Raw genomic sequence first — 24,907 nt, 5'->3', positions numbered from 1 at the left:
TTTTCGCCCAATTAAAATTTCATGTTTTGTGTTTGCTAGGTCGGAGTTGGGTTTCGATACCAATCTCCTTCTTAAAATAAAAAAGTCAATTTGTGAAACAACTTTTATATAGGCCTATACCGGTACTTATTATATCGTCGGCCGTATCACATACTGACCATGCTGACGTATTCGACATTTTTAACATTTTTGAGAAAATTAGTATATGAATTTGTTATGTTCTGCTCTATAATATTCACCAAAAACCATGCCTCAAAGTGGCTTAATTAGTAAGATATTAATTAATTTAATTATGTCGTTTTTACAAAACCTTGAAATGTCTGCATCACATAACGACGTATTTGCCGATCACCCATACTGCGCAAGCCCAGTATATCGTATCTGCAATTTGACACATTTGTCGTTTCACATACTGTATTTGCGCTACGTATTTGCGCGACTCTGTCATTGCACGGCAAAATTGCTGTTTTGTCCTTTTCACATACTGACGTATTTGCGCAACTGTTTCACATACTGACGTATTTGCGCGACGTATTTGTCATTTGAACGGCGAAATTGACATTAGTCCTTTTCACATAGTGACGTATTTTATTTAATATTGATTTTTTGCAGAATAAGTTATGCTCTGATAGTGATAAGTGAATTATAATGAAAAAATGGTATATTTGCATTACTGTTAACCTAGTTTTAATCGACAATAATATTTTAATCAAGATTATGCAGCAAATGAAACCGCTACATTTTCAAGTTCGATTTTCTCGAAATGCGTACTTTGCAAATACGTCAGTATGTGATACGGCCGACGATATGTTGCATGTATACGTAGCTATTACCATTATACAGTACTATAGACATGCGGATATGGCAGCCTTAATACATTCTGATGTGTATCGATCAGCAAGCGCATTCAATTTATTTAAATGAAGCACCTAAATCCAGTGGGTGACAACGAACTGTGCATCTGCGGCTAATGTGTGACTTTTGTGCTTACGGCTACTCAATCACACCCTTGGGTTGTTTGGTAACAAAGGGTACTTTTCGTTCCAGTAGGCGCTTTCACGCGACTTTCGTTTGATCACTTATTGACAGTGGCCTGCTAGGTAAAGCGTTAATACACTGTCAGGTCAGCTTACCGATTTAATGACGGAAGCCCTTTGTCCCGAACAATAGGTACCTTTCGATGAATAGCTTGTCGGAAATCAAATCGGCACAAGGGAACAATGCGTTACATAATATATTGCTTCTCCATCTTTAATAGCTCCATGGGTACGAGTGATTTCTTTGACATCTCTGGTTCAATTTATCGGTACCGCATGAACGTTGTAGTGTGGGGCGATATAGACAGAATTGTATTCAACCACTGCTATGGTAGATAATCCGATTAACTATATTCGTCACTTCTACGGCGTATAGGCCGAATAAGTATACAGCTAGCTTTGAAAGATCTGGACATCATGCAGTTATTGTTACCTACATGTATGCACACAACACAGGGACACTCACAATAGGCAATTGACCCCTACTGGTAGCGCTGTGTACAGTAAGATAGGAATCGTTAAAAATGATGGAGATCACAGTACGAGTATTTCGCTTCCGCTGGTTATGAGCATTGTAGCTCTTGTAGTGGCTGTTATTGGACTTATTCTTGCTGTTGCTAGCTTTGCTCAGAATGCAAACAATATTTTTTTCATTGGTGAGTTGATTAAGTTTTAACGCCTATCGGTCTTGATACTACATCCCTAAATCATGATAAATGTTAAATGGGCGTCCAAGATAATCTTAGGTGTCTAAATCTCAGGTGCCTAAGACTAGTAAAATTTCATTGGTTAAGAACTGATCGACAGTTTGTAATTCTGGCCTTATGATTCGTCGATTTAATTCTACCACTATATTCTTGGACGTCCAAGATTTCATCTTCAACGTTGAATTATTTAGGATAATGATAATTAGGCTCAAAAGCTAAATGCAATAACCCCAGCAAACACAAAAATGTTTTTAAACCGTTTTAAACATGTTATATTTTTGGGGTTTGGTTCAGATAAAAACGTTTTACATTAAAATGTCGGGTTATCTAAAGGTTATGGAAACGTTTTTAAAAAAAACACTTAAATGATATTATGTAAGAATATTTGCATTAGGATATCAACAAACGTTTTATACCCTTTGTATGTCCTTTATATAACCCGACATTTAAACGTTTTCTGGCAACCTTTTCTAACCTTTTGCGAATGATGTCGAAAACGTTTTGTGTTTGCTGGGAACCCAACAGTCATGTGCGATTATCTTGACGGATGCACAATCTGCGAAGCTATTATCCGCCATAAACTTACCGAGTGCATCAGATATAATGACACAATAGGTAATTAATTGCTGCATTAATATTTTAGTTTGAAAATCTAGGAAATGAATATCCTGAACAAATAATAATTGTCTAGGCAAACATATCAAGTGACAATTCGGTCTTAAATAGACTCTCGCTTAAATTATAGTGAACGAGCCAGAAAATTTCAATTTGTACAATATTTTGATCATCGTGACAACGAGTAATTTTGTTCTTAAAGCTCGATGGTCCGATTTCGTCACATTTCCATGCTACTTCCACATTGAATAAATGACATTCCCTCATTTCAAATATATAGTTTTGGTTTCTCTTTTGTTCAGAAACCAAAAATCAAGGGATTAAAAAGTAGAGCTGATCTGATCTGCAATCATAACACTATTATGCTGGGAGGACACAGTATAGGGTATATAACCAGAAGTATACAATAGCCTATTGTGCTAACATAATTATTATCATGATTGATATCGGAAATCTATCCGCGGACGACAGTTGATGCTCTCTGTCGAAGGTATAGGTGGCATATTACACTCACGAGTTCTAGGCCTAGAAATCATATACATGCGCGTATACTGAAGGATGGGGTGGGGTGGGGAATTTGTTTGTTTGTATGAAACATAAACGATGCATGGAGATGATTTGATTATGAATTAGTTTATTATCCCAGGAAGCACAACCCATACCTCTTTAAGAGGGGGCTCCCTCCCTATATAACCACCTCTTTCCTAAATTACCCCTTTCCCCTCCTCCTCCCCTACATTCGATATCTTCATCTCGAGCTCTCCTCCCCTTCTCTTTCACTTCCAATGCTCTCTCTCATATGTTTCTCTCTCCCGGCCCATATCCCCTTGCCATCCAACCCCCCCCCTCACACACACACACACACACACCCCAATCTTCTCCCTCTATCTTCTACTTTTGCAGTAAAATTGCTTCAGTAAAGTCATTAGGTTATTAGAGGTCATATAATGGCCTTCCATCGATTCTGGTACATGGGATTAAGGACATGAATCGATTTTGTTTATAGCACCTATACAATTACAGTAGTGGCCCCTTTTGTAATGTCGAATGCAAATATTTCGATGGTCTATATATTTTCACAGTGAAATCAGCTTAGGCTATTTCGTAGTCTCAAGCCAATGCTTTCAAACTAAATCAATGCTTTCAAATGTAGACTGTTTTGTTCGACTTCTCTGCTCGTGAATATTGCACTGCGAAATTTAAACATTTCTTTTGTATACTTAGATCAGGTAACTCGAAAATCCTGTAATTTTATTCGTCACACCACTTATAAGAAACTGAAACCAAAACCGAAACTACCTGTCACAAATGTTTAGTTTTAAACAAAAGGTAGAAACAAAGAGTTCGATATCTTGTGATTCAAGTGGTTAGGCAGGACAATAGGAAACCACGTGACCAAAACCAAAACCAAAACTAAAACTATATATTTGAAATGAGGCATTGAATCACTCTCCCAATAAATGACCTTGAATCCCTCTCGCAGCATAATACCATTATTTCGATCATTTTGAGACATGTACATCATGGCCCCAAAGAGTTGCAAGTTGTCTAGTCAATGGCTACTAGAGTTGAAAGAATTTTACTTTATTTTTCGGATCAAATTAAACATGGAAAGGTTAGATCGGAGAATTTAAGAATATATTACTATTAGTCAGCAAAGTGTATTATTAACAAATCTAACCAGGCACATAAATTACGTTACCCTGGATGAAATTTGCTTGCATGTATTACAAAGGAATAAGTGGCCTGTGACTTTCAACATTGGTATGACCCGACTATAGGTTTAGTTATCTAACTTGTACATGCAATAGAAGTGTGTTAAAAAGGTGTTCGGCTCGGAACTAATTTTCTTCATACGCTGCGCACGAAACAGACTCAAAATGTCTAATGGCAGTTTACCGACGATTGTAAGCGTCTTGGCGTTAGTGATTGGGATAATTGCCGTTATTCTGGGTATAGTTAGCTTGTCACAGAAGGGAACCAACAACTATATTATTGGGGGTGAAGATGGAGGTAGGTTTGCTGATTTTATCATTGTACATGCACACATACATACTGTAGTTGTTTTAAATGGATATAAATTGAAATAATCACATTGTGCTTTTGTGGCAAGAAGGTATAACAATGCGCTGAACAAAATCCATCTATAAAATGTAATATATAGTTTTTAGTAAGTGTTAATTTACTTACAAAAATGCCTTCTAAAGTGTAGCGAAACTTTACGTTCGCGCGCATTGAATAATTGCATCTGTAGGATAGGTTTGGTTATGAGAAAATTATTAAGTAGACAAATCCAGAATATTACTCGCATCTTTTTCGCCATCTTGGATGATAGCTTTCTCAAAAGTGACTTGGTTCACTACTTCTCCCGCAGAAACTGACTGTGACCTCATTCACTTCTCCTGATCTGATCAATATGACCTTCCTAACATTTCTTTACGACTGGAATGGTTTGCTTCCTTGACTAGAATGATAGCTCCATCGCAATCTATGACATGGTTTTCTGTGGCGACATGCATGGTCCGTAATTGCTGAATAATATTATTGATATTATTCTGTAGTAGATTCGATTCGTCTTGTACTTCTTGGTTTTTGCTTTCTCGGTATCTTTCTGGTGTTCTTTCAGCAGCGTGCCAAGCTCTCTCCCTGTCTCACTTAGGGTGTTTTTTTACCACCTTTACAATCGGTGTTGTAGACCATCTCGCACATCTGGTTTGTTCCTTTTTTTGTCTTAAAGATGCACTAACAAACTTTGAATAGTATTGTGAGGTTTCATGGCTGTTGCGATTTATGTTTTCAAAATATACGCTTTTAAGCGTATATTTTGAAAACATAAAAGCTTCTCGGAGGGTCCTGCAAAGTACGGTAAGACAATTATATATACTATTTTAAGGGTTGTCATCATTACTATTCTTTAACTGTTGCTCTTGCTCTGATTTGCTGACATTTATTGTGTTACGCGGTCCATTGTTCACTTTGGATAGCCACCGTTTTTAAGAGTGGTTCTGATCTTCTCTTCTTTTTCCCTCTTATCTTCCTCCTCCGTCACTATACTATTCATTCTGTCAAACAATGTTGTGGTGTAGGGGATGTTGCGAGTCAAATATTGATCCGTGTGGGGTTTTTTTTCTGTAGATAAGGAGCTTTATGCTGCCATTTTGCTTACGAACCACTAGGATATCAAGGAAAGGTATGCTACCATCTTTCTCCCAGTAGCGTAGCGAGGGGGGTAGAGGGGCACGTGCCCTGGGCGCCACTCTTGAATTGACCGATTCAGCATCGATTCTGGTTTCAAAAATTGAGGAGAGGCGCCATTATGTATCCTTATTCCTTAGCCCTGGGCGCCACATCCCCTAGCTACGCCAAGGCAGTTTCTCCTTCTCGTGTGTGAAGTTGATGTTCCCCTTTTCGTCCACCTGGTTGAGATGTTACGTTAGTGTTTCTGTGGTGTCCTTTTTGATGACCGCCATCTACATATCGGCGTATTTTGTTGCACAATCTAGCGGTGCCGTAGTAATGGTTTTCCGTTCTAGCCATTTTCATGTATAAATTCGCCACAATAGCACTGACTGGGTAGGCCATGGATGCTCCAAACTTTTGGCGGTAGATATTACCTCTGAAGGAGAAGTATAAAATGCATTCACACAAATTTCTATGAGACATGTCGGGTGACCCCTATTCATGCTATTGACAAAATGTCCAACTTAGTAAAATTTTGTTAATCAGGCTGCTGATTGTGGCTACTTTGGGCTAAAAGTGGGCATTTTTAAAGACTACATCTGATCATGATGTAGATAATATATAATATGTTAATTTGACGTAACTTTCAAATTTCTGGTGAACTGTCCACGTGGTCAATCAGTCATGGATAGGAGGCGCTATTTTACGACCAGAAGTCTGTGGGTCCAACTTTGTAATTAGAGCATGCCGTGACCCTTTCGTTTTGAAAATATGTGACCTTGACAATTGGAAAACGTCCTGACGTGTGGCACAGATTGAAGATTCTGAAAATATGGGGAAAAGCTACACAGAATACTAATTGTGAACCTAGTATCTGCTTGCATTTAGAAAATATCAGTCTTAAATTCAAAAATGTAAAAATCACTGACGCGAGTCACGCGACGCACGACAGCGAAGGATGGGGTCTTGACATATCTTTAGAGGGCCATATCTTGAAAACGATTTGTAGTACTAGGCTCAAATTTTCTGGGTGTTCATTCTACTTCTATATGAACATTTCTAAGCAGTTTCATCACAATCTGAGGGGGTCACTTGACCACCCTTGGGACAGTTGGCATGGAATTACTCCTTTCTCTCCTCTTTGGTGATGTTAGATGCAGGGATTTATGTTGTTTAAAGTGATCCCGCAACTGACATACGGAGGTTTTGTGCCTCATCCGGTGGTAGCTTGGCGCATGCTGACTCACAAGCGACAATAAATTCATCATGTGGAATTTTGTTGACAGATACAACAAAACCTAACCCACGCGCGAGTAAGCTTTCTTGGGGATCAGTAAGGTATATTTCTGACACGTTTTCTCCCACCTTACACGCCATTTCTTCAAGTTAGTCCCACTGAGGTCAAGCTCTGTGTTCTTTTGTCTACAAACATAGCTTGTTGTTTCTTTTAAGCCTATCCAAATTAGCAATGTGTCTTTCTTTCGTCTTCTTTTCTTCATTGCCTTTTACTTACGATATAATTTTCAATATGAAGGCGCACGCTCATGAATCGTTTGTTTGTGCAGTTTATCAAAATGTATTTTTTTTAATTAACAAAATATTATCAAGTTCTGTCAAATGAAACATGGCTCAATCCTAATCATTCATTTAGTACTAACTGGAGATAAAAGAAAAAAGTTCATTATTTTAATAATTTCTTGAAAAAAAGACAAAAACATGCATTTTCGTTATTTTTTCTGACAACTGAGTCACAAAAATCAAAGACTTTGAACAAGTCTAAGCATTCAAAATCTTGAGTATATTCCAAATTTTTTCCTCTAATTTTCAATTTTTTGTGTTACTTAAATTAATGATTGATTATAAGAATGAAACATGTGTTTCCAAAAATTAGAATGCATAAATTGAAATTAGACTTATTACAAGTCTTTAGACTTGATTGTCATGTAAAAACACCCTAAAAATGCACGTTTTTTGGCCTTTATTCATGATAAATTTGGCCAAGTAGCGAAATTTAACTTTTATTGCCAATTAGAATTAACCAAATGATGAGGATTTAGATAAGTTTCAATTGGTAAAACAGGGTAATATTTTTATAATCTCAAAAAATTAATGCTGTATTTTTCTGGAATAGGAAATAGTAGAGTACAATTAACTAAGAAGCTCAGAAAAAGTTAATCACTATTAAATTATGAATTATACATGAGTAGGACTATGTGCACCATGTAGACATGCCAAACATGTATACGGACGTGTTGATTTTTTTATTGCTTAGAAACAGCCATGACTTCGTGCATGTATTAAGGTTAGCAACTATTTTAAACTGTTGTGATTTTGTAGTTCACAGTATCTTGCGAATGGTAGTGAGCTTTGGCAAAAATTGCACTAATCATTTCATAGCGAGTGTGTAGAAGAATTCAAATATCACAGATATATTCTTGTAGGTCATGTGGTTCTTGAGTTATGTTGTAAAGAGGGCTGAAACAACACCACTTTTGTAAAACGTACATAACTTATTCACAACAATAAATCAAGCAAGTTTTAAAAGTATATGATTTGTAGAATGAACTTTTGCAAAACATCAAAGTGTTATTTTTAAATAATATATTGATTTTAATAATGTATTTCTTTACCTACATTACTAGTATGACTACTTCTCTCGTCCATGTAAACATGGTGTATATACTATATATAGCAGGCCTATCTGATAAAAATTAATAGTACGCAACCCTGGCATTAATAACAATACCCTGGATTTGAACTTTGACAATATTATTGTATGATTTTAATATGAATAGAAATCATACCACGCAAAATCACTTTGTATGAGTCTTTCATAGTTATGTGAAATCAACCATGGTTTACTTTTCACCAGATATGTTTGAGCTGTATTGGCTCATAATAATGATAGACTGATTCTATTTGGGAAATATGTGCTTATTTAAGGATACGATACATGATTTACCGACAAGTGACTCATTTTGGAATGCGATCATGAATTTTCCACAGGCTTCGTTGGGATTCGAACCAGCGATTCGGAACTTCCTTTGATTTCGCGTCTAGCGCTTTACTGCTCAGCCACGGTGGCAGTTGAGCAGAGGAGTGTAATGATAAATGATAAATCTCATAATGCCATCTTTAGCCTTTTGTTTACTAAAAAGACGCGTTTTGTAAAGATAGATTAGCCGTTTTATGCATAAAGAGCACGAACGTTTGGGAAAGGTTTCAAACAAATAATAAAGACACTGATGTGATGATGAAATTGTCGGGAAATATCTGCGTCGCAATGTTTTGTTTTGATTTTAGGAATTTGACCTTAAAATTTACGACTTCATGACATTATCATTCGAAATCAACAAAAGATATTTCAACAGTATATGACCTCATTCTTTCTCTAGAATGTTTTGTACATGTATGTGAAATAGCTTCAACAATGGTTCGCTGCATAATGGTAAAAACAGCCTTGACCTAAAAAAGGGCGAGAGGTACCATATTTACAGATTCAGGCTAACTTTAAAATTGATATAAAACGTTTGTTTTTTGATCGATTACAACAATTGATTTTGTCATATAAAGAAATTGTGTCTGGCGTGAATTACACTACAGTTTTTTATTCTTAGGGCTCTTTAACTTCTTCAAATAATTTTTAAATGATAGAGTGAATCCCTGGCCCTTTATAATTACGCACAAAAGATCGAGTCCCCTTAAGCGTGAAGCAGGGCCGTAGGAAAGGGTTGGACAGGGTGGATGAAGTAAGAAAGTAAGAAAGAAAGAAAGAAAGAAAGAAAGAAAGAAAGAAAGAAAGAAAGAAAGAAAAAAAGAAAGAAAGAAAGAAAGAAAGAAAGAAAGAAAGAAAGAAAGAAAGAAAGAAAGAAAGAAAGAAAGAAAGAAAGAAAGAAAGAAAGAAAGAAAGAAAGAAAGAAAGAAAGAAAGAAAGAAAGAAAGAAAGAAAGAAAGAAAGAAAGAAAGAAAGAAAGAAAGAAAGAAAGAAAGAAAGAAGAAAGAAAGAAAGAAAGAAAGAAAAATGAGTGAATTGAGCTCAATGTTAAAAATGTAATCAATATTGAGTACCATTTGACTCATTCTCAGGCGGCGAATGGCATGATAGCGCCGGCAACTTGTGAAACCGCCCGGCCGTATGACATTTTTCGTATACACGGTTAGTTTTGTGGGGTTCTTTATCGAACCCCAACGGTTTTAGCATATATTTATATTATTTATTAACATAGGCCTATTTGTTTGTGATATTTCAAGCGTTTTAAAATTTCAAAATAATCCCATTCAATTACACGGTTGACGATGAACATTTACTGAATTTAGAGAATGCAATGCGACCACCACCTGCTCATTCTGATGCTACATTTCCTTTTGAGTAATGTTTACTATTTTTTTAAATTTAGAGTGTAGTACAAGATCTTGATGGGGCTCCTATTAGTTACGAAAATAAAAATATGGAATTACTTCCTCCTCAGTCATAAATGTTTCAAAATTCACAACCATAGATTTGGGCCAAGGATTATAGACCTAATTAGGAAACATGCAAACATATCAATTAATTTACACAGTTTATAAAATTAATTCAGAAAAAAAAAGTAGAAAATTAAATTATGTTTACTTCAAAATCGTCTGTAAATGCTTTTAATTGTGCACTCTGAAAATAAAAATGTGCAGCCCGTACATTTTTATTGGTTATTTCTAGCTCGGCGAGTTAGGTTGCATACTCTTGCTTTATATTGATGAGGATGACACTCTCATCATGGATGACATTAATATTTTGACATAGAAATAGGGATGGTTTATTTGCGCACATTTTGATACCCCATTGTCCAATGTCGTTCGGTAAAAGTGTTTTTCAAGAAAAATACCTCAATTTAAAAGTAAAAGTTTACAGCGATCAATGATATCTTACACAAGCATTGTTGCATGTAAACCCGCTATTATCTTCGTGCTTAATAATTCAAATTAAAACAATACAAACAATAACTGCATCTTGAAATTCGTGGTTTCTCTTCAAAAATACTGATGTGTTGTTAATATTGAACGTGGTTACAAATTCTGCGTAAATAAGCCACCCATTTTACTACATGTATGCAGAGTTCTGAGGCTAAAGGTGATTTATGAGGGCTGCGGTACTTTTTGTGAAGTCTTAATATCAATCCACGATGTTCAGATGTTATGAGTCCAGACTGATCCAGGGAGCTGATCAGAGTATATATTGGGTGCAAAAAGCTCCTTAGCGACGGCCCTAGAAATACTGCAATTTTCGATATTTCACAGTTACGTTGGGAGACGAGTTCAGCCTCCTAACGAAAGGACTTTATTGAACTTTAAGGTTGCTTCCTAGGGTCCCGTAAAAGGGCCTCGTACTGCTCCTTGTCCATGGGCTCAGGGGGTTCTTGCTACGCCCCTGGTCAAGTGACAAGTTCGCGTAAAAGCTGAATTCAAATATTTTGTCTGCCAAACTGTATTTAAACCACATGACCCTAAAAGGACACCCAATAACCCAATAAATTAAACATGCTCCAAATTCACGGGAAAAAAACTCAAATCATGTATACCAGTACTATGTGCTTAATCAAGGATAAATAAATCAGGATATGACACTGGCTCATTGCCGATTCATATGTAAATAGCGTATTGTTATTAAGATGATGGTCTGGCCTTGCTAGAGGGCGCTAAATCCGCTAATAATGTCTACAGGCAGAGCTTGACTTGATTCTATGTTGGGTTAAAACACAGATATATCTGTGGTTAAGGTGGTACTACACCCCGTGATAAATGTGTGACTATTTTTGCATTTTTCTCCAAAACTAATAAAACACTGGTAACAAAAGTTATGTATAATTATTATAGTGGCGAGGAATCCAGTTACTACACTGGAATTTCAGTGACTCAAGACAATTAGTTATTGATATATTGATCAAATATTGGTTTTCCCTCATTTTTGACTGTAACTCCACAACTGTTGTCTGTGCTGAAATAATATTTTCAATGCAGTAGTTGTAGTCCTTGCCCCTATAATATACATATCTCTTACTTGTCACCAATGCGCTATAATTTTTGTTTTGAGAAAAGTGCAAAAAATAGGCACAGAATTTGCCAGGGGTGTAGTACCACCTTAAAGTACCTTTTCTGATTCGTTAATTGCGCATTTACATACCTGTTGTAAAAACTGGTTAAAATCAATGTAACCATTCAATTTATTGTGTGTAAACTTCAAGTTTGTACGACAAACTCGGGTGGAATCTAGCTAAATCTAGTAGCATCAAATTCTGCTGCATCACTCCGTCTAAATGATAGAATTCTATTAACAGATAGATGTACAGTATAACATTTATCAGCATTTAGATATGTAATTGACCAAGATAAACAATCGAGTATACAAATGGCAATTAACTACATACATGTAAACCAACCGCCAATCTTAAAATCATCAGACTGCCCACGTGATTGTCCGGGAATCCTAGCCACGTCACTCAACCTTAGCAGAATAGTCGACTGCAGATCCGTCGGATAACGCTTTTTCATTGGGAATTGAACTTTGCTGCTTGGATGATGTCACGATGAGGTTAGCATTTATTCCGTATTGAAAAGCTTGTTCCGACGGATCTGCACTCGACCGGCCTCTTATTGTGACCTTATTCAGACTTTTTGGTTTATTGGCGCTGTATTCACGACGATTGTGTGATTTTCTTTATCTACTTATAAAATCAATAATTGATGCTGAGAGCCAAATACCATTATATATGATTAGTGAAGATTGAAATTCTTTTCTTACGAGGAAATGAAATACAAACACACAGACAAATACAGCGCCATAATGCAAGATCACGTGAGATTTCACATGTTTTATGACTTCAAATACTCACTTAATTGTATTTCATATCATATACATGTCATGCATTTCGTTCGTATTGTTAACAGTAAGTCCTAATTTCGACATTACTTTAGCAAAAGGATATTCCTATATCAAACAACCTTGTAATGAAATGTATATATCATATCTATATTCTGTGGTGTCAAAATATTTCATTTGTAAACTGACCATATAGGCCTACGGTAGTTTAATTGGGAGACCAGGTTGAATATTTAAAAGAGCATTTTTAACAAAGTTCTGACGAATTACATACTGTGGAGGTTGCCGCTATGCCGACAATAATATTTTGTGTAGTTAACTTTCCTACTTATTGCGAAGCGAATGTCCCATGGTACTAAGGTATATTCTTGAGTAGTTGCGCGTCACTTCATACATTTAACATTTTACTATTCGATTCTGCTTCTGTGCCCGGGGATGGGCAATGATGTATAAAGCGACAATAATTTTCTTAACGTCTAGTAATAATTATGCATGATTACATATTCAAGTGAACATTTTCTCTCTGCTAAATAGACTCAAGTACTGGTGCTCAAAGCAGCAGTGATGGAATGAATGACGATGACAAAATTTGGGTTCTGGCGATTGGACATTTAGCGTCAAGCACGGAATATATGTGAGTAATATTTTTTTAATATTTTTAATATATAAATATATTGTAGACCTATATGGTCACGAATTAAACTTATATAATCATAATAGCAAGGCAAGAAACAGTACTTTAACCAAAAGGATGAAAACCATACTACGGGACCTTGGTGTCTCCAAAATCTACTTGTTAAGCTGTTAAGCAGTGAAGCATCAACGGTTTTGGGAGCCACGTTTTCACTGATTTTGATATATCGATGATCGATTTTTTTTGTTTATTCTTAGATCATTTTGGGTGAAATAACATTAGCAAAATTTGGCTCCCACATCCCTGTGCAATTTTAATTTAAGAACATAGGTTATACTCCTCCTCTTCAGTGCCATGGCCGTTATACCGTCATTGGCACTTTTTTTAGGGTAGACAAGGCATTGTTGTTCGAAGCAGCCAAAAATCAGTTTTCATTATCTAAATCAATATTGAAAAATAACACTTTGATATTTTGCAAAAGTTCATTCTACAAATCATATACTTTGAAAACTTGCTTGATTTATTGTTGTGAATGAGTTATGCTCGTTTTACAAAAGTGTTGTTGTTTCAGCCCTCTTTACAATATAACTCAAGAACCACAGGATCTACAAAAGGTATATCTGTGATATATTCTTCTACACTCTCGCTATGAAATGATCAATGCAATTTTTGCCAAAGCTCACTGCCATTCGCAAGATGCTGTGAACTTTAAAATTGTTGCTAACCTTAATACCGTTTGACTTCTCCATTTCTAGTGATGAAATCAGCGGACAGATTATGGGATTTGATGTTGACATAGCGAATGCAGGTAAGCATGTGTACTTGACTAATGCTATGATACCGGTCCATGAAAGGTTTTATTATAGGATGTTCAGTAATTATGGTAATTAGAGGTCAAAGGCAATGTCCTGTTATGCATATTGATCATATACTAGGTCAGTGACAGTCGTGTGATATGGTGTTGATAAAAGTGTCACTTGGCAAGAGCTTGTAACCTAATTTTCTTTTTCCAAATTTGCTCCCCCAGATACACTGACAGTTTATAATCAGTGATGTCTGTGGATATGGTTCCGATTTTATTTCACAGAAAAGAAGCTTACACCAGCAATACAATATCTAGTGCTCATTTTGAGAGAAATAACTTCCGTAAGCTTAAAATCAAAATGACGACACTTATTAAGATAATTTAATGGATTATCTTTACATAATTATGACCCAATTTAGAATTTACGGCTCATTCGCCGTGTACGGTCACATATTACCTGTTTGCATAGTTTTCCACCTTCAAGTTTGTCGCTGCACAACTGCTACTCGGTCAGTCGTCTGCTAGCAAGTGTGGTCGAGTGCAGAAAAACGTGTTGTCACATGATCGAAACAGCAGGAATGTTTAAAACATAGTCAAACCACCAGAGCTGTGTAAAACCAAATGGTACAACGTGTTCGTAAACGCCGCGATGACAGCTTTTACGAACTATCGATGCTGTACTAAAAAGTACAAGTATTATTCCTTCATTTACGCTCAAGCAGTTTATTTGACTAATTTAAATTAGTAGAACACAACGAAAAACAAGCTATCGTCTGTCAATCAAGTTTGTTGTCCAGCATCGGTAAACAATACGGGGTGATAGAAGGTGACAAAATAAGCTAAAATCACACGATTGGTATGCATGTTTTCTTACGTGTAAGATGATAAATATATTTTTGCAGCTGACAAAGACATTGTTTAACCTTAATAACATATTTTTATTTATCTAAAATCGACTATGACATTGTCTAAAACACATTGAATCAATACAGTGCTTGTTTATTCTCATTGTAATGCATTTTTCATGCCGGTTCCAAAGTGGTTATGGAAATGTATAAATCTGAAAATATTTTCACAATTTTCACAATTGTCTTTAAAAATTAAAATTGTTAACGAAAATTGTGAACTTGTCGTCTGCAGTCGTGTGGCGACGGTCTGTATTTGCCACTGGAGGTTTGTGAAAGGATTTGAGGTACTAATAGTGAGTGCGAATCCAATCTGAAAAGTTAGGCCTGTTTGGTTTTTTGTCACAGTGTGCAGGATAGCAGGCAAGAACTGCCGCTGGTCTGTCGATGTTTTCACGCGATGCTGGGATTCCGAGCTTGGTGAAGCACAACGAGGAGGCGTGGGGCTTTATTCGGGATTTTATGATGCATGCACTGGTGAGTATGATATTTCATGGCAAAAATTTAAACCTGCCTCTATCTCTAAATGTGTTTTTTGCCCTGAAGAGTCGTGGCTCTGAAGACTCTTTATGTGGAAATAAAATACCTTTCAGAGTCATGATCTTCTTCATTGAGCAGCTCACGGCAACTAAGACATCAATGTTGAGCAAACAAATTATCATCCTGACCACTCAGTTTCTCCTTACCTCAGGCTGGATAAATAAGTACGAACGGAGTCGGACCTTCAGATTCAGTGATGCATTCAGCACTCCCGATGAGGCTGCTTTTTTCGTCAAACCTGGCAATCCTCTGGCTTTTGATTATCGAGATATCAGCAACAAGAAGATAGGATTCATCGACGGATTTGCGTTTGATGAATTTTGCGTTGCCCGACAAGATATACAAGTAAGAAAACAAGAGCGGTTATTGCACCGCAAACTGGTGGACCGAGCTAAGCATATCCCGTTGACCCCGTATGACCTTTGACCTCGGTTGACCTCTATCTGCTGACCTTTGACCTCTGATGACATTAATTAATTTATTAATTCAATAATTGAATTATTTATGTTTTAATTATTCATTGACTATAGGCCTACTCGCTCTTTCATTCTTCATTTAAAGGGTTAATATAATGTACCCCATTGCACAAAAAACAACCACAACTTCCAATGGTACTCAAGAAGTCATAACAATGATATTAAGAGACTGTGTACAATTTTAACTATTTTAGTCTAAAATTTATCATTTATTTATTTGTTGATAGAAAAGCTCTCTAGTGTGTAGTAATGAGTCTTATTGTTACAAAGTGAATTGTTGTGTTTTCCTTAGTGGCGTATTGACCATACGCCACATTTTTACACACATTTTATAATAGTGAATAAACTAAGAAATATCGTTCAAAATGAAAAAAAAACGAAGCCGACGAAAAGTAATGCCTTATGGATTACACGGCTACCGAGGTTGGCGTTAGAGTATTGCGTTTTGCGTGTTTCCATACTAGTACTTATTGCTTTCAATTTACTAGTAATAATGTGTCTCTATTTCTTTTGAAAGTTATATAAAGATAAAATCTATTTATTTTACTACAGACATTTCTCATCAATAACAAAATATAATGAAAGTCTGATTGTCACAACTCGATTTTGTATTCGCATTTCTTCAAACCTGATTTTACACCACAATGGAATACAGCCGACGAATTACCGGCACTATAAGAATTTTAATCAGAATACACGTACTGATGTGACAGTGAATTTACACAACACGCACATTTTGTTTTCTGTATTTTTAGGGTGTACCGATACTACCAGAGAACTCGATGCACTATGCGACTCGTGATGACCTTCTAGCCGGCATTGAAAACGAAGAAGTTAGTTTCAGTATGTTGTATGTACCCTGTCCTCCTGAACTAAACAGAAGTGTGCCAAAACGGCCACAAATCGCCCACAATTGGTATATAATTGCCCAAATGTGGTAAATGTGGTCACAGCTTTCAAATGTCTAAAATCATTTCTTTAATGTCTCTCTATTTGGACTGTGAATGTTTATGGTCCTGTGTCACAAACTGGGGTACCTTTGTGTTACATAGTAACATGGTACACAATGTTTCAAACATTTTACCTACACGTCTCATTCAGTGAAGTGGTTCATCCTCTTGAGCATTTTGACACCTTTTTTTTATGGAAATCGGTTAAAAAATGAGAGAGTGCGGGCAAAAACAATCACAAAGTAGGTGGGATTTAATCCCAGCACCTCTTTTTGTTCCACATTTACAATCATTCTGAGCAAGTATTAGTCTTTTAATTAGTCATTTCTTATTTATTTACTTGGTTTAGATGTCTGGGAGTTCATTTAGACATTTTTTTACTAGATTCAATTTTTAATGGGGGTTTTAGATCAAATTTACGATATGAATCCCTCCCCCTAATCCATCTCTCCCTAATCCACAACCACCCTTGGCACATTTCATGCCAAACGTCATAAGAATATAATTAAAAATTATTTTAAAACAGGATAAAAACACGAGTAATATAGAATAAATTAGACTCAATTTTAGACCTAATTGAATCTTCTAAGTGAAGGAATACTCAAGAGACAGAGATTTGAAATCCAAGCTGCACGTCAAAATGTAACAAAACTACCTTTTGTGGTACCCCAGCATATGACACAGGATCTTATACATGTAGATAATATAAACAAATGATCTAGGGTTCCCAAATAGATTAGACCAAATATATTGAAAAAAGGGTATAGTCATGTTTGTCTTCCAGGAGTGACCGAGCATATTTACAAGCTTGCTTCCAAAAGCAATCACTTGACGGGGGTATACCATTGTTAGTACTGCAGTAGGTGATAGGTGATAGATGTTTCGTACTGGCAAAACTCAAAATACATTATACATTGGTTAACTTACAAAAGTGTTCAGACTGTGTTAAAAATACGGAAACAAGTAATCTGAACATTCGTTCTGCAGAAATATGTCATAGAGCCTTATACAATAGCTTGTGTTCATCAGGTCATAAGGATTCAGAAAAGTATATAATTTGTCCTATCTGCGATGTGCCGTTTTCGAGTAAAAAGGTCAAATGTCAAGTTTTGACCTCTATATGGGTCAAATTTGAAAAATTGCTCCAATCAAAATGGTCCCAATTTGCTCCTCTTACTTTTGCTTATAACTCGAAAACAATACATCGCAGATAGGTCAAAGTATACTACTTAATAGGTGTCGGTTTTACACAGTTTGTAATTTGACTCCTGTATAAGGCTCCATGGCCTTTCCCTTTCAACGAATGGTCAGATTACTAGTTTCCGTAGGTTTACCTTAAAGACCCCATGTACAAATTCGTATGACATCTCACTTAATCTGTGTAACATATCTGCCTCACTGATTGGCTAGTTAACGTCACTGTGTAGAAATAACCGGCCTATATTGTTTGTACTCTCTGAAATTCTAGAAAATATAGTTTTGTAACATGTCCTAAATTTTTAGCTAATTTAGATGTTTGGAAATATTCGCACTTTGGTGTTTTAGTAAGGAAGGGCACGCATGGCCTGCAAAATTCCCTGTGTAAATCGAATGCAACTTTTAGTGACTATCACTCACATGTGGACCGCTTTCTTCCGAAGGGCATTAAAGCTAAACCCAGTAGACGGATATTTTGTACTTGCTGTCAATCAAGAATAATGTATATATTACATGTAGGCTAAAAACTGAGTAGGTGGGACATCTGCAAATGCTCGTACCTCCCTGATATGTAAGTAAGTAAGCAAAAACAACTCCCATATCTGTACATAACTTTGGTCAGTGGAGCGAACAGGGCTGGGCTAGACTTTATCGATTGATTTTGCTGGAGTAATTTCCTGTTAAGGTTATTAATTATTTTAAACTGTTATGATTTGGTAGTTCACAGCATCTTACGAATAGTAGTGAGCTTTGGCAAAAACTGCATTGCTCAATTCATAGCGATCAGCGTGTAGAAGAATTAAAATATCACAGATATACCTTTATAGGTGCTGCGGTTCTTGAGTTACGTTGTAAAGAGGGCTGAAACAACACAATAACTCATTAACAACAATAAATTTTGAAATGTATACAATTTGTAGAATGGACTTTTGCAAAACATCAAGGTGTTAATTTTCAATAATATATTGAACTAGATAATGAAAATCGATTTTTAGGTTGCTTCGACCAACAATACCTCGTCTACCCTTAACCAGGTTTAAGTACTGCTAAGGTCGAATCATGTTTGCTGTGCACAGTGTGCAGTATTTCTGCACTATGTATGACGCTAGGCCACTGAGAGTTATGGTTCTTCAGTACGACCCTACCTTTCCATAACGATTATTTTGTATGAATTTTGATGAATACCCAACTATACTCCAAATAAAGGTATAATTGCACACCACTATCCCGGACATGTTGGTCTGATGAGTGTGCATGAATTTGAATCTTAGAGTCTCGGACAATCTCCAGAGCTCTCCTTCCAAACACCGAGTTACCGGTTAAGGTTCACCTTAAGAATTTTATTTTTAAACAAATGTATGTGTTGTTCTAGCATTCGATTGTTTTCAACTACAGGTAGATGCCGGGTTCGATAACGTTCTGGTCTGGTCGAAAGTTGATAAGGTGGATGTTATCCCAGACTTCAGAGCTCAATGCGGGATTGCTGGCCGGTCTATGATGATGCGTCAAGACAATACTTTGTGGCAATGGTGGAACCCAGCTTTTGCTAAACTAAGAAATTCTACGGAGTACCATCGTATTTGCGGAGATTTGTTGTTTAAACACGGTATGTCTCAGCTCGCAGGGGTTGGGGAACTAGAGATTGAGGACATCACTTATCATGCTACACATAATACTTTCAGAGCGCTTTTGGGATGAAAGATTTTGCCAGAATGTGGCACTATAAGCTCTGTGCACGGTCTAATCAGAACGCGCGTAACTTCATTATAATTATTTAATGTGCTAAATTTCTTTGAATGAATGTACGTATGAATAAAACTTCTTTGGGCAAAAACAGATTGCTTGTTATTTGGGTTTGCACGAGCGATATCTGAGGGGGAGTTGTACTATAATGACTTTACTTTCATTACACAAATCACTCGTTCATGGTGTTAAGGTTGGTCTTAACCCTGGAATTATTTAAACTTTTAGGCTCATAATTTCTAAGTAATTGGTCTATATCGACCAGGTTAAAACTGAGCTAAGTACCACTTGGAGAACAAGAAATTCTCATATGGTTTATCTGGACCAGTTTTGCATGGGGAACAAGAATTTGTTGGGTAAAAAGCCCGTAACCTGAGAACTTTTCCGTGAGGCCCTTTTTTTTCAAAATGGCCGCCAAAATCCAATATATATATGGTTGAAGTAGTCACTTTAGGGCATATTTAACCAGATTTTGGATTTTTATTGATAGCAATAATGTACTACTAAGTCAGGTTATTAATATGAAGGTTACAAGAGGTCACAGCTGAGGGCGATTTTTTCAAAATGGCCGCCAAAATCAATGAAAAACATATATATGGTTAAATTGTTCACTTAGTGGCATATATAACCAGATTTTGGATTATTATTGATAGCAATAATGTACTACTAAGTCAGGTTATTAATATGGAGGTAACAGGAGGTCACAGCTGAGGGCGCTTTTTTCAAAATGGCCTCCAAAATCAATGAAAACCATATATGTTGTTAAATTAGTCACTTAAGTTGTATACTTCATCAGATTTTGGATGTTGTTATTGATAGTAGTAAATAATTACTAGGTCAGATTATTAATACGAAGGTAATAGGATGTCACAGGCGAGAGTGCTTTTTTCAAAATGGCCGATAAAATTGAAGGAAAGTATGATATCAACAAAAATGCGTCAGGATTGTTACTTTAGTTATAATGAAATACTTCAGGGTGGTAAAGGTAGATTCTGATTTAAAATGGTGACCACCAGAGTTGCCTCTATATATTAAAGAAGACTCCAATAGCAACTTGTAAACTAGAATACCGCAAAAATTTTGTTATAAATTGTCCGTTTTTGCATGGTTTCAATGATGCATTTCTCTTTGTTTTACTTCTCAGGATCACTCAAATCGCTATTTTCTGAAAAATCTTCATACTCATTCTCTACCAATAGTTCTTGGACGTCCTCATGCATTACTGTTTCAACCAAGGATATATCTGCAATCTTTTTATCTTTTGAAAACTTTCGATCAAAGATATCGTATCTTGCTTCGCTGACATCTGTGCCCTTCACTCCGCACGCATAGAAGTGAAACATACTCTTCTAGCTCTGTGCATAAACTTTCTATTGGAAAATCTAATACTCCAATGCCTTCCTGTATTCGCCAAAATTACTCATCATGAATGAACTGGGATAAAGCAATGACTGCAATGTCTATGTCTCCCGAATGTGAACGGATGATTGCTATATCCTCGTTGTTATTCCTCACTGCATGAGATCGGGAATCACTGGCAATGATTACAACTCAGCGTTTTTATCGCAAGGGGAAACGTCAGTGCCGGAAGCTTCTGGAGTCAAAGCAAAAGTTTGTGGACACATTCTGCAACATTGGAGTATTAGATTTTTCGTTAGAACGTTTATTCAAAGAGTTAGAGGAGTACGTTTCACTTCTATATGGAGTGAAGGGCAAAGATGTCAACGAAGCAAGATACGATATCTTTGATCGAAAGTTTTCAAAAGATAAAAATATTGCAGATTACTGCCACCATGTAAGCAGGCGCTGGTGCTTCATATCCTTCACGCAAGTTTACTTCATTGCAAGAGAGTGGAGAGCAACAGATATCACTGTATACGATGGTGGAAACATTGTTGACAATGGGTGGAACGAAAACATGGAACCTAAATGGGTTGAAACGGTAATGCCTGAAGACGTCCAAGAACTATTGGTAGAGAATGACTGTGAAGATTTTTCAGAAAATAGCGATTTGAGTGATCCTGAAGATTAAAACAAAGAGAAATGCATCAGTGAAACCATGCACAAACGGACAATTTATAACACTGTAAGCAACACTTTTGTGGCATTCTAGTTTACAAGTTGCTTTAGGGGTCTTCTTTAATACATAAAGGCAACTCTGGTAGTCATCATTGCCACCATTTTAAATCAGAATCTACCTTCACTACCCTCAAGTACTTCATTACAAGTTCAAAAAGTCAAAGACAACTACTACTTTTTTCAACTTAAGAGCCTCTCCAAAGTCCTGGATGAGCTCACACCATACTATGAGGAAAACTACCTCCGTGCCAATCTATCCAAGACACAGGTGTGTGCTTTCTACATCCGCAACCGTGAAGCTAAACGTCAACTGAAGGTGACCTGGTCTGGAACCACACTAGAGCACTGTGAAACACCCGTATATCTGGGAGTCACTCTCGACCGCACACTCTCATACAAGACCCACATTGAGAAGACAAGGAGCAACATTTTGAACAAGCTCACTGGATCCAGATGGGGAGCTCGACCAGAAACTCTCAGATCAACAGCCTTGGCCTTGTGCTACTCTAGTGCTGAATATGCCTGCCCAGTGTGGGGAAGATCAACTCATGCCAAGAACATGAAGAAGGTGGACCCAGCACTCAACTCATGCTGTCAACTTATCACTGGATGCCTCCAATCAACACCAACGGAAAGTCTTTACACCTTAGCTGCTATAGCCCCTCCAGATGTACGTCGACAAGTGACCAGCATGCACGAGCGTGAGCGTCAGACCACTGATATGAAGCACCCCATGTTCAACCAGACTGCTGCACCCAAACGCCTTAGATCCAGAGGAAGCTTCCTAAGCAAAGTTAATCCTCTTGGGACAGTCTCCCAGGAAGCGAAAAGACTCACCCTGTGGAAAGAGACTCTCAACTATGGGACTGCAACCCAGTGAGCAGCTACCACCTGGAGCTGATTCCATGTGGCCTGAGTGGCGGTGTCTCAACAGACTAAGATCAGGGGTCAGAAGGTGCAAGGTCGCTTTGCAGAAATGGGGCTACCTACCAAAAGGACAAAACACTACACAGATGGGGCAACATTGCACACATGAGGAGTTAGCTGAAGTCAACGATTCTGCTCGTCACTGCGTCAGCTATTGGATCGGATGCATTTGACCCTGCGCTTGGACACGCTAAGAAGAAGAACTTAAGTATCAATTCCTGACGCTTTTTTGTTGATATCATACTTTCCTTCAATTTTGTCGGCAAATTTGAAAAAAGAACCCTCGCCTGTGACATCCTATTACCTTCGCATTAATAATCTGACCAAGTAAATAAATGCTTTACCGCTATCAATAACAACATCCAAAATCTAATTAAGTATACCACTTTTAAGTGACTAATTTAACAATAATTATATGCTTTTCATTGATTTTGGCGGCCATTTTGAAAAAAAAAGCTCCCTCAGCCGTGACCTCCTGTTACCTCCATATTAATAACCTGACTTAGTAGTACATCAATAAAAATCCAAAATCTGGTTAAATATGCCCTAAAGTGACTATATTTAACCATATATATTGGATTTTGGCGGCCATTTTGAAAAAAACGCCCTCACGGAAAAGTTCTCAGGTTACGGGCTTTTTACCCAAAAAATTCTTGTTCCCCAGTTTTAAATAAAAGTATACAAACGTCGTATTTAGAATGGCTAAGACTTGATGAATCCATTTATGAGGTCAAACTGGGGGTTTTTTTGCCCAAATGTTTTCAGGCAACTTAACAAATAAAATTCAACTATTTCTGGTGAAAATTTCTCAAATTTGGTCAAAATTCAAAAATATTAAAAGCAAACAGGTCCTTAATATTTATATAATTATTTAGTTTTTGACCCCTAGAACTACTGAGCCCTATTTTGTAACACGGACTACGAAGGGGGATGGTGCAATGTCGCTATGACGTCAAAAAGTAAAATTTGGAAATTCTGGCTATGTACAGTAAGTATAGGCAAAAATTTCTCCTAAATATAAAAGGAAATGACTATTTCAAACTAACCAAGAAGTAAATTTACTGTAGAAACCTATGGTGGGCCTCACCAACCTCTTCTATGGTCATTTTTGGTGGCCGGTCCTACCCCCGGGTAAGGTGTTGGGATAAAAATCTTATCACTAAAGTAAGAGCAAATGATGGATCTATTCGTTTAGGCATAAAGACGCCGTAGATTTATGGTTACAAATTAATAAAAAATTTCTGTGTGAAATTTGACCTCACAGATGGATTTATAAAGTCTTTGCCATTCATAATATATACAAACAATTTATGAGACCCAACGGTTGCCATGAATCCAGCCTGAAGATTTATTGGATTCGCAAGGCATACTGTATAGAAAGAGGCACATATTCAATCGATAGAGGAGTTTTAAAAAGAAATGCGAGAGAGCATCTCCGTTTATGAGTTAATATCCAAAACGCTAATAGTTACATTCCATCCTGATTTTTTTCTGCAGGCCATATCCCCGGACCCAACCCAGAAGATGTCTGCTTTGATTATGAATGAACAGATGGACAGCCGAAGTTTCATGTTGGAATCTATTCAAAATCACTCTCCTGTGACGGGATTTTGAATAGATTCCACGTACGTTCGATGCTACGTTTGGAAATCGCAATCTCTCTATTAATAATAAGTTAACGTTTATGGTTCGGATAGATTGGAGTAACTGGGGCATTTAATCTTATATATATTACAAGATCAAACACAAACAAGGGATGTTTTTCAGGAAATCATTTTGATATAAACTACACTTATCTTTTTGGGGCGCCCTCTATAAATGGCCCCAGTAATACTTCGCATCTGTTTTGCTTAAAAGTAGACCCCCTTGCGTGCTTAGAATAAATAACACAACTAACTTTTATTAAACTGTATACAGCCTGTCTCAAAAAAAATTGTGCAAGTGAAAAGCGCCCTCTTTGGCAATTAGAAAATACCGTTGTGACCGGATGCTTACATCAACGTCAAGGGGGAAGTCTTAGCTCTCAAATGCCGTTTGTTCTGTTCAATTTACTTGTTTTAATCTCGAGATATGCTTAGTTAACGACGAAAGGGTAAAATCACATTTGTGCCACTTTTACTAGGGAAGAGGGCTTTACATGTAAATCAGTTTATCAAGGGTTCCTTCGTGAAATCAAAAGAATGCATCAATTACACAATACAATTTTTTTTACTGTTTTTACTATTTTATCATGATGCAGGAATAATGATTCTCTTTTTC

General features: G+C 36.8%; 1 protein-coding gene across 2 annotated transcripts; it reads left to right on the top strand.

Annotated features, from left to right (window-relative positions):
• The first annotated feature begins 1,538 nt into the window (after positions 1 to 1,538).
• On the top strand, positions 1,539 to 24,222 carry LOC140168327 (arginine-binding periplasmic protein-like). 2 transcript variants are annotated; one of them, XM_072191695.1, is made up of 8 exons: positions 1,539 to 1,693; positions 12,927 to 13,026; positions 13,782 to 13,834; positions 15,085 to 15,213; positions 15,428 to 15,621; positions 16,508 to 16,585; positions 19,295 to 19,505; positions 24,146 to 24,222. In XM_072191695.1, the coding sequence occupies exons 1-8, from the start codon at positions 1,603 to 1,605 to the stop codon at positions 24,193 to 24,195; spliced, it is 906 nt and encodes a 301-aa protein (XP_072047796.1). In that variant the 5' UTR covers positions 1,539 to 1,602; the 3' UTR covers positions 24,196 to 24,222. The 2 variants fall into 2 exon arrangements, with proteins under 2 accessions (XP_072047796.1, XP_072047795.1); XM_072191694.1 differs by lacking the exon at positions 1,539 to 1,693 and adding an exon at positions 4,140 to 4,372.
• Positions 24,223 to 24,907: the final 685 nt, after the last annotated feature.

This window comes from Amphiura filiformis, chromosome 13 (assembly GCF_039555335.1).
Source record: "Amphiura filiformis chromosome 13, Afil_fr2py, whole genome shotgun sequence".
NCBI lineage: Eukaryota > Metazoa > Echinodermata > Ophiuroidea > Amphilepidida > Amphiuridae > Amphiura > Amphiura filiformis.
Note: the sequence above shows the minus strand (reverse complement) of the source record. Positions and strands in the feature narration are given on the sequence as shown.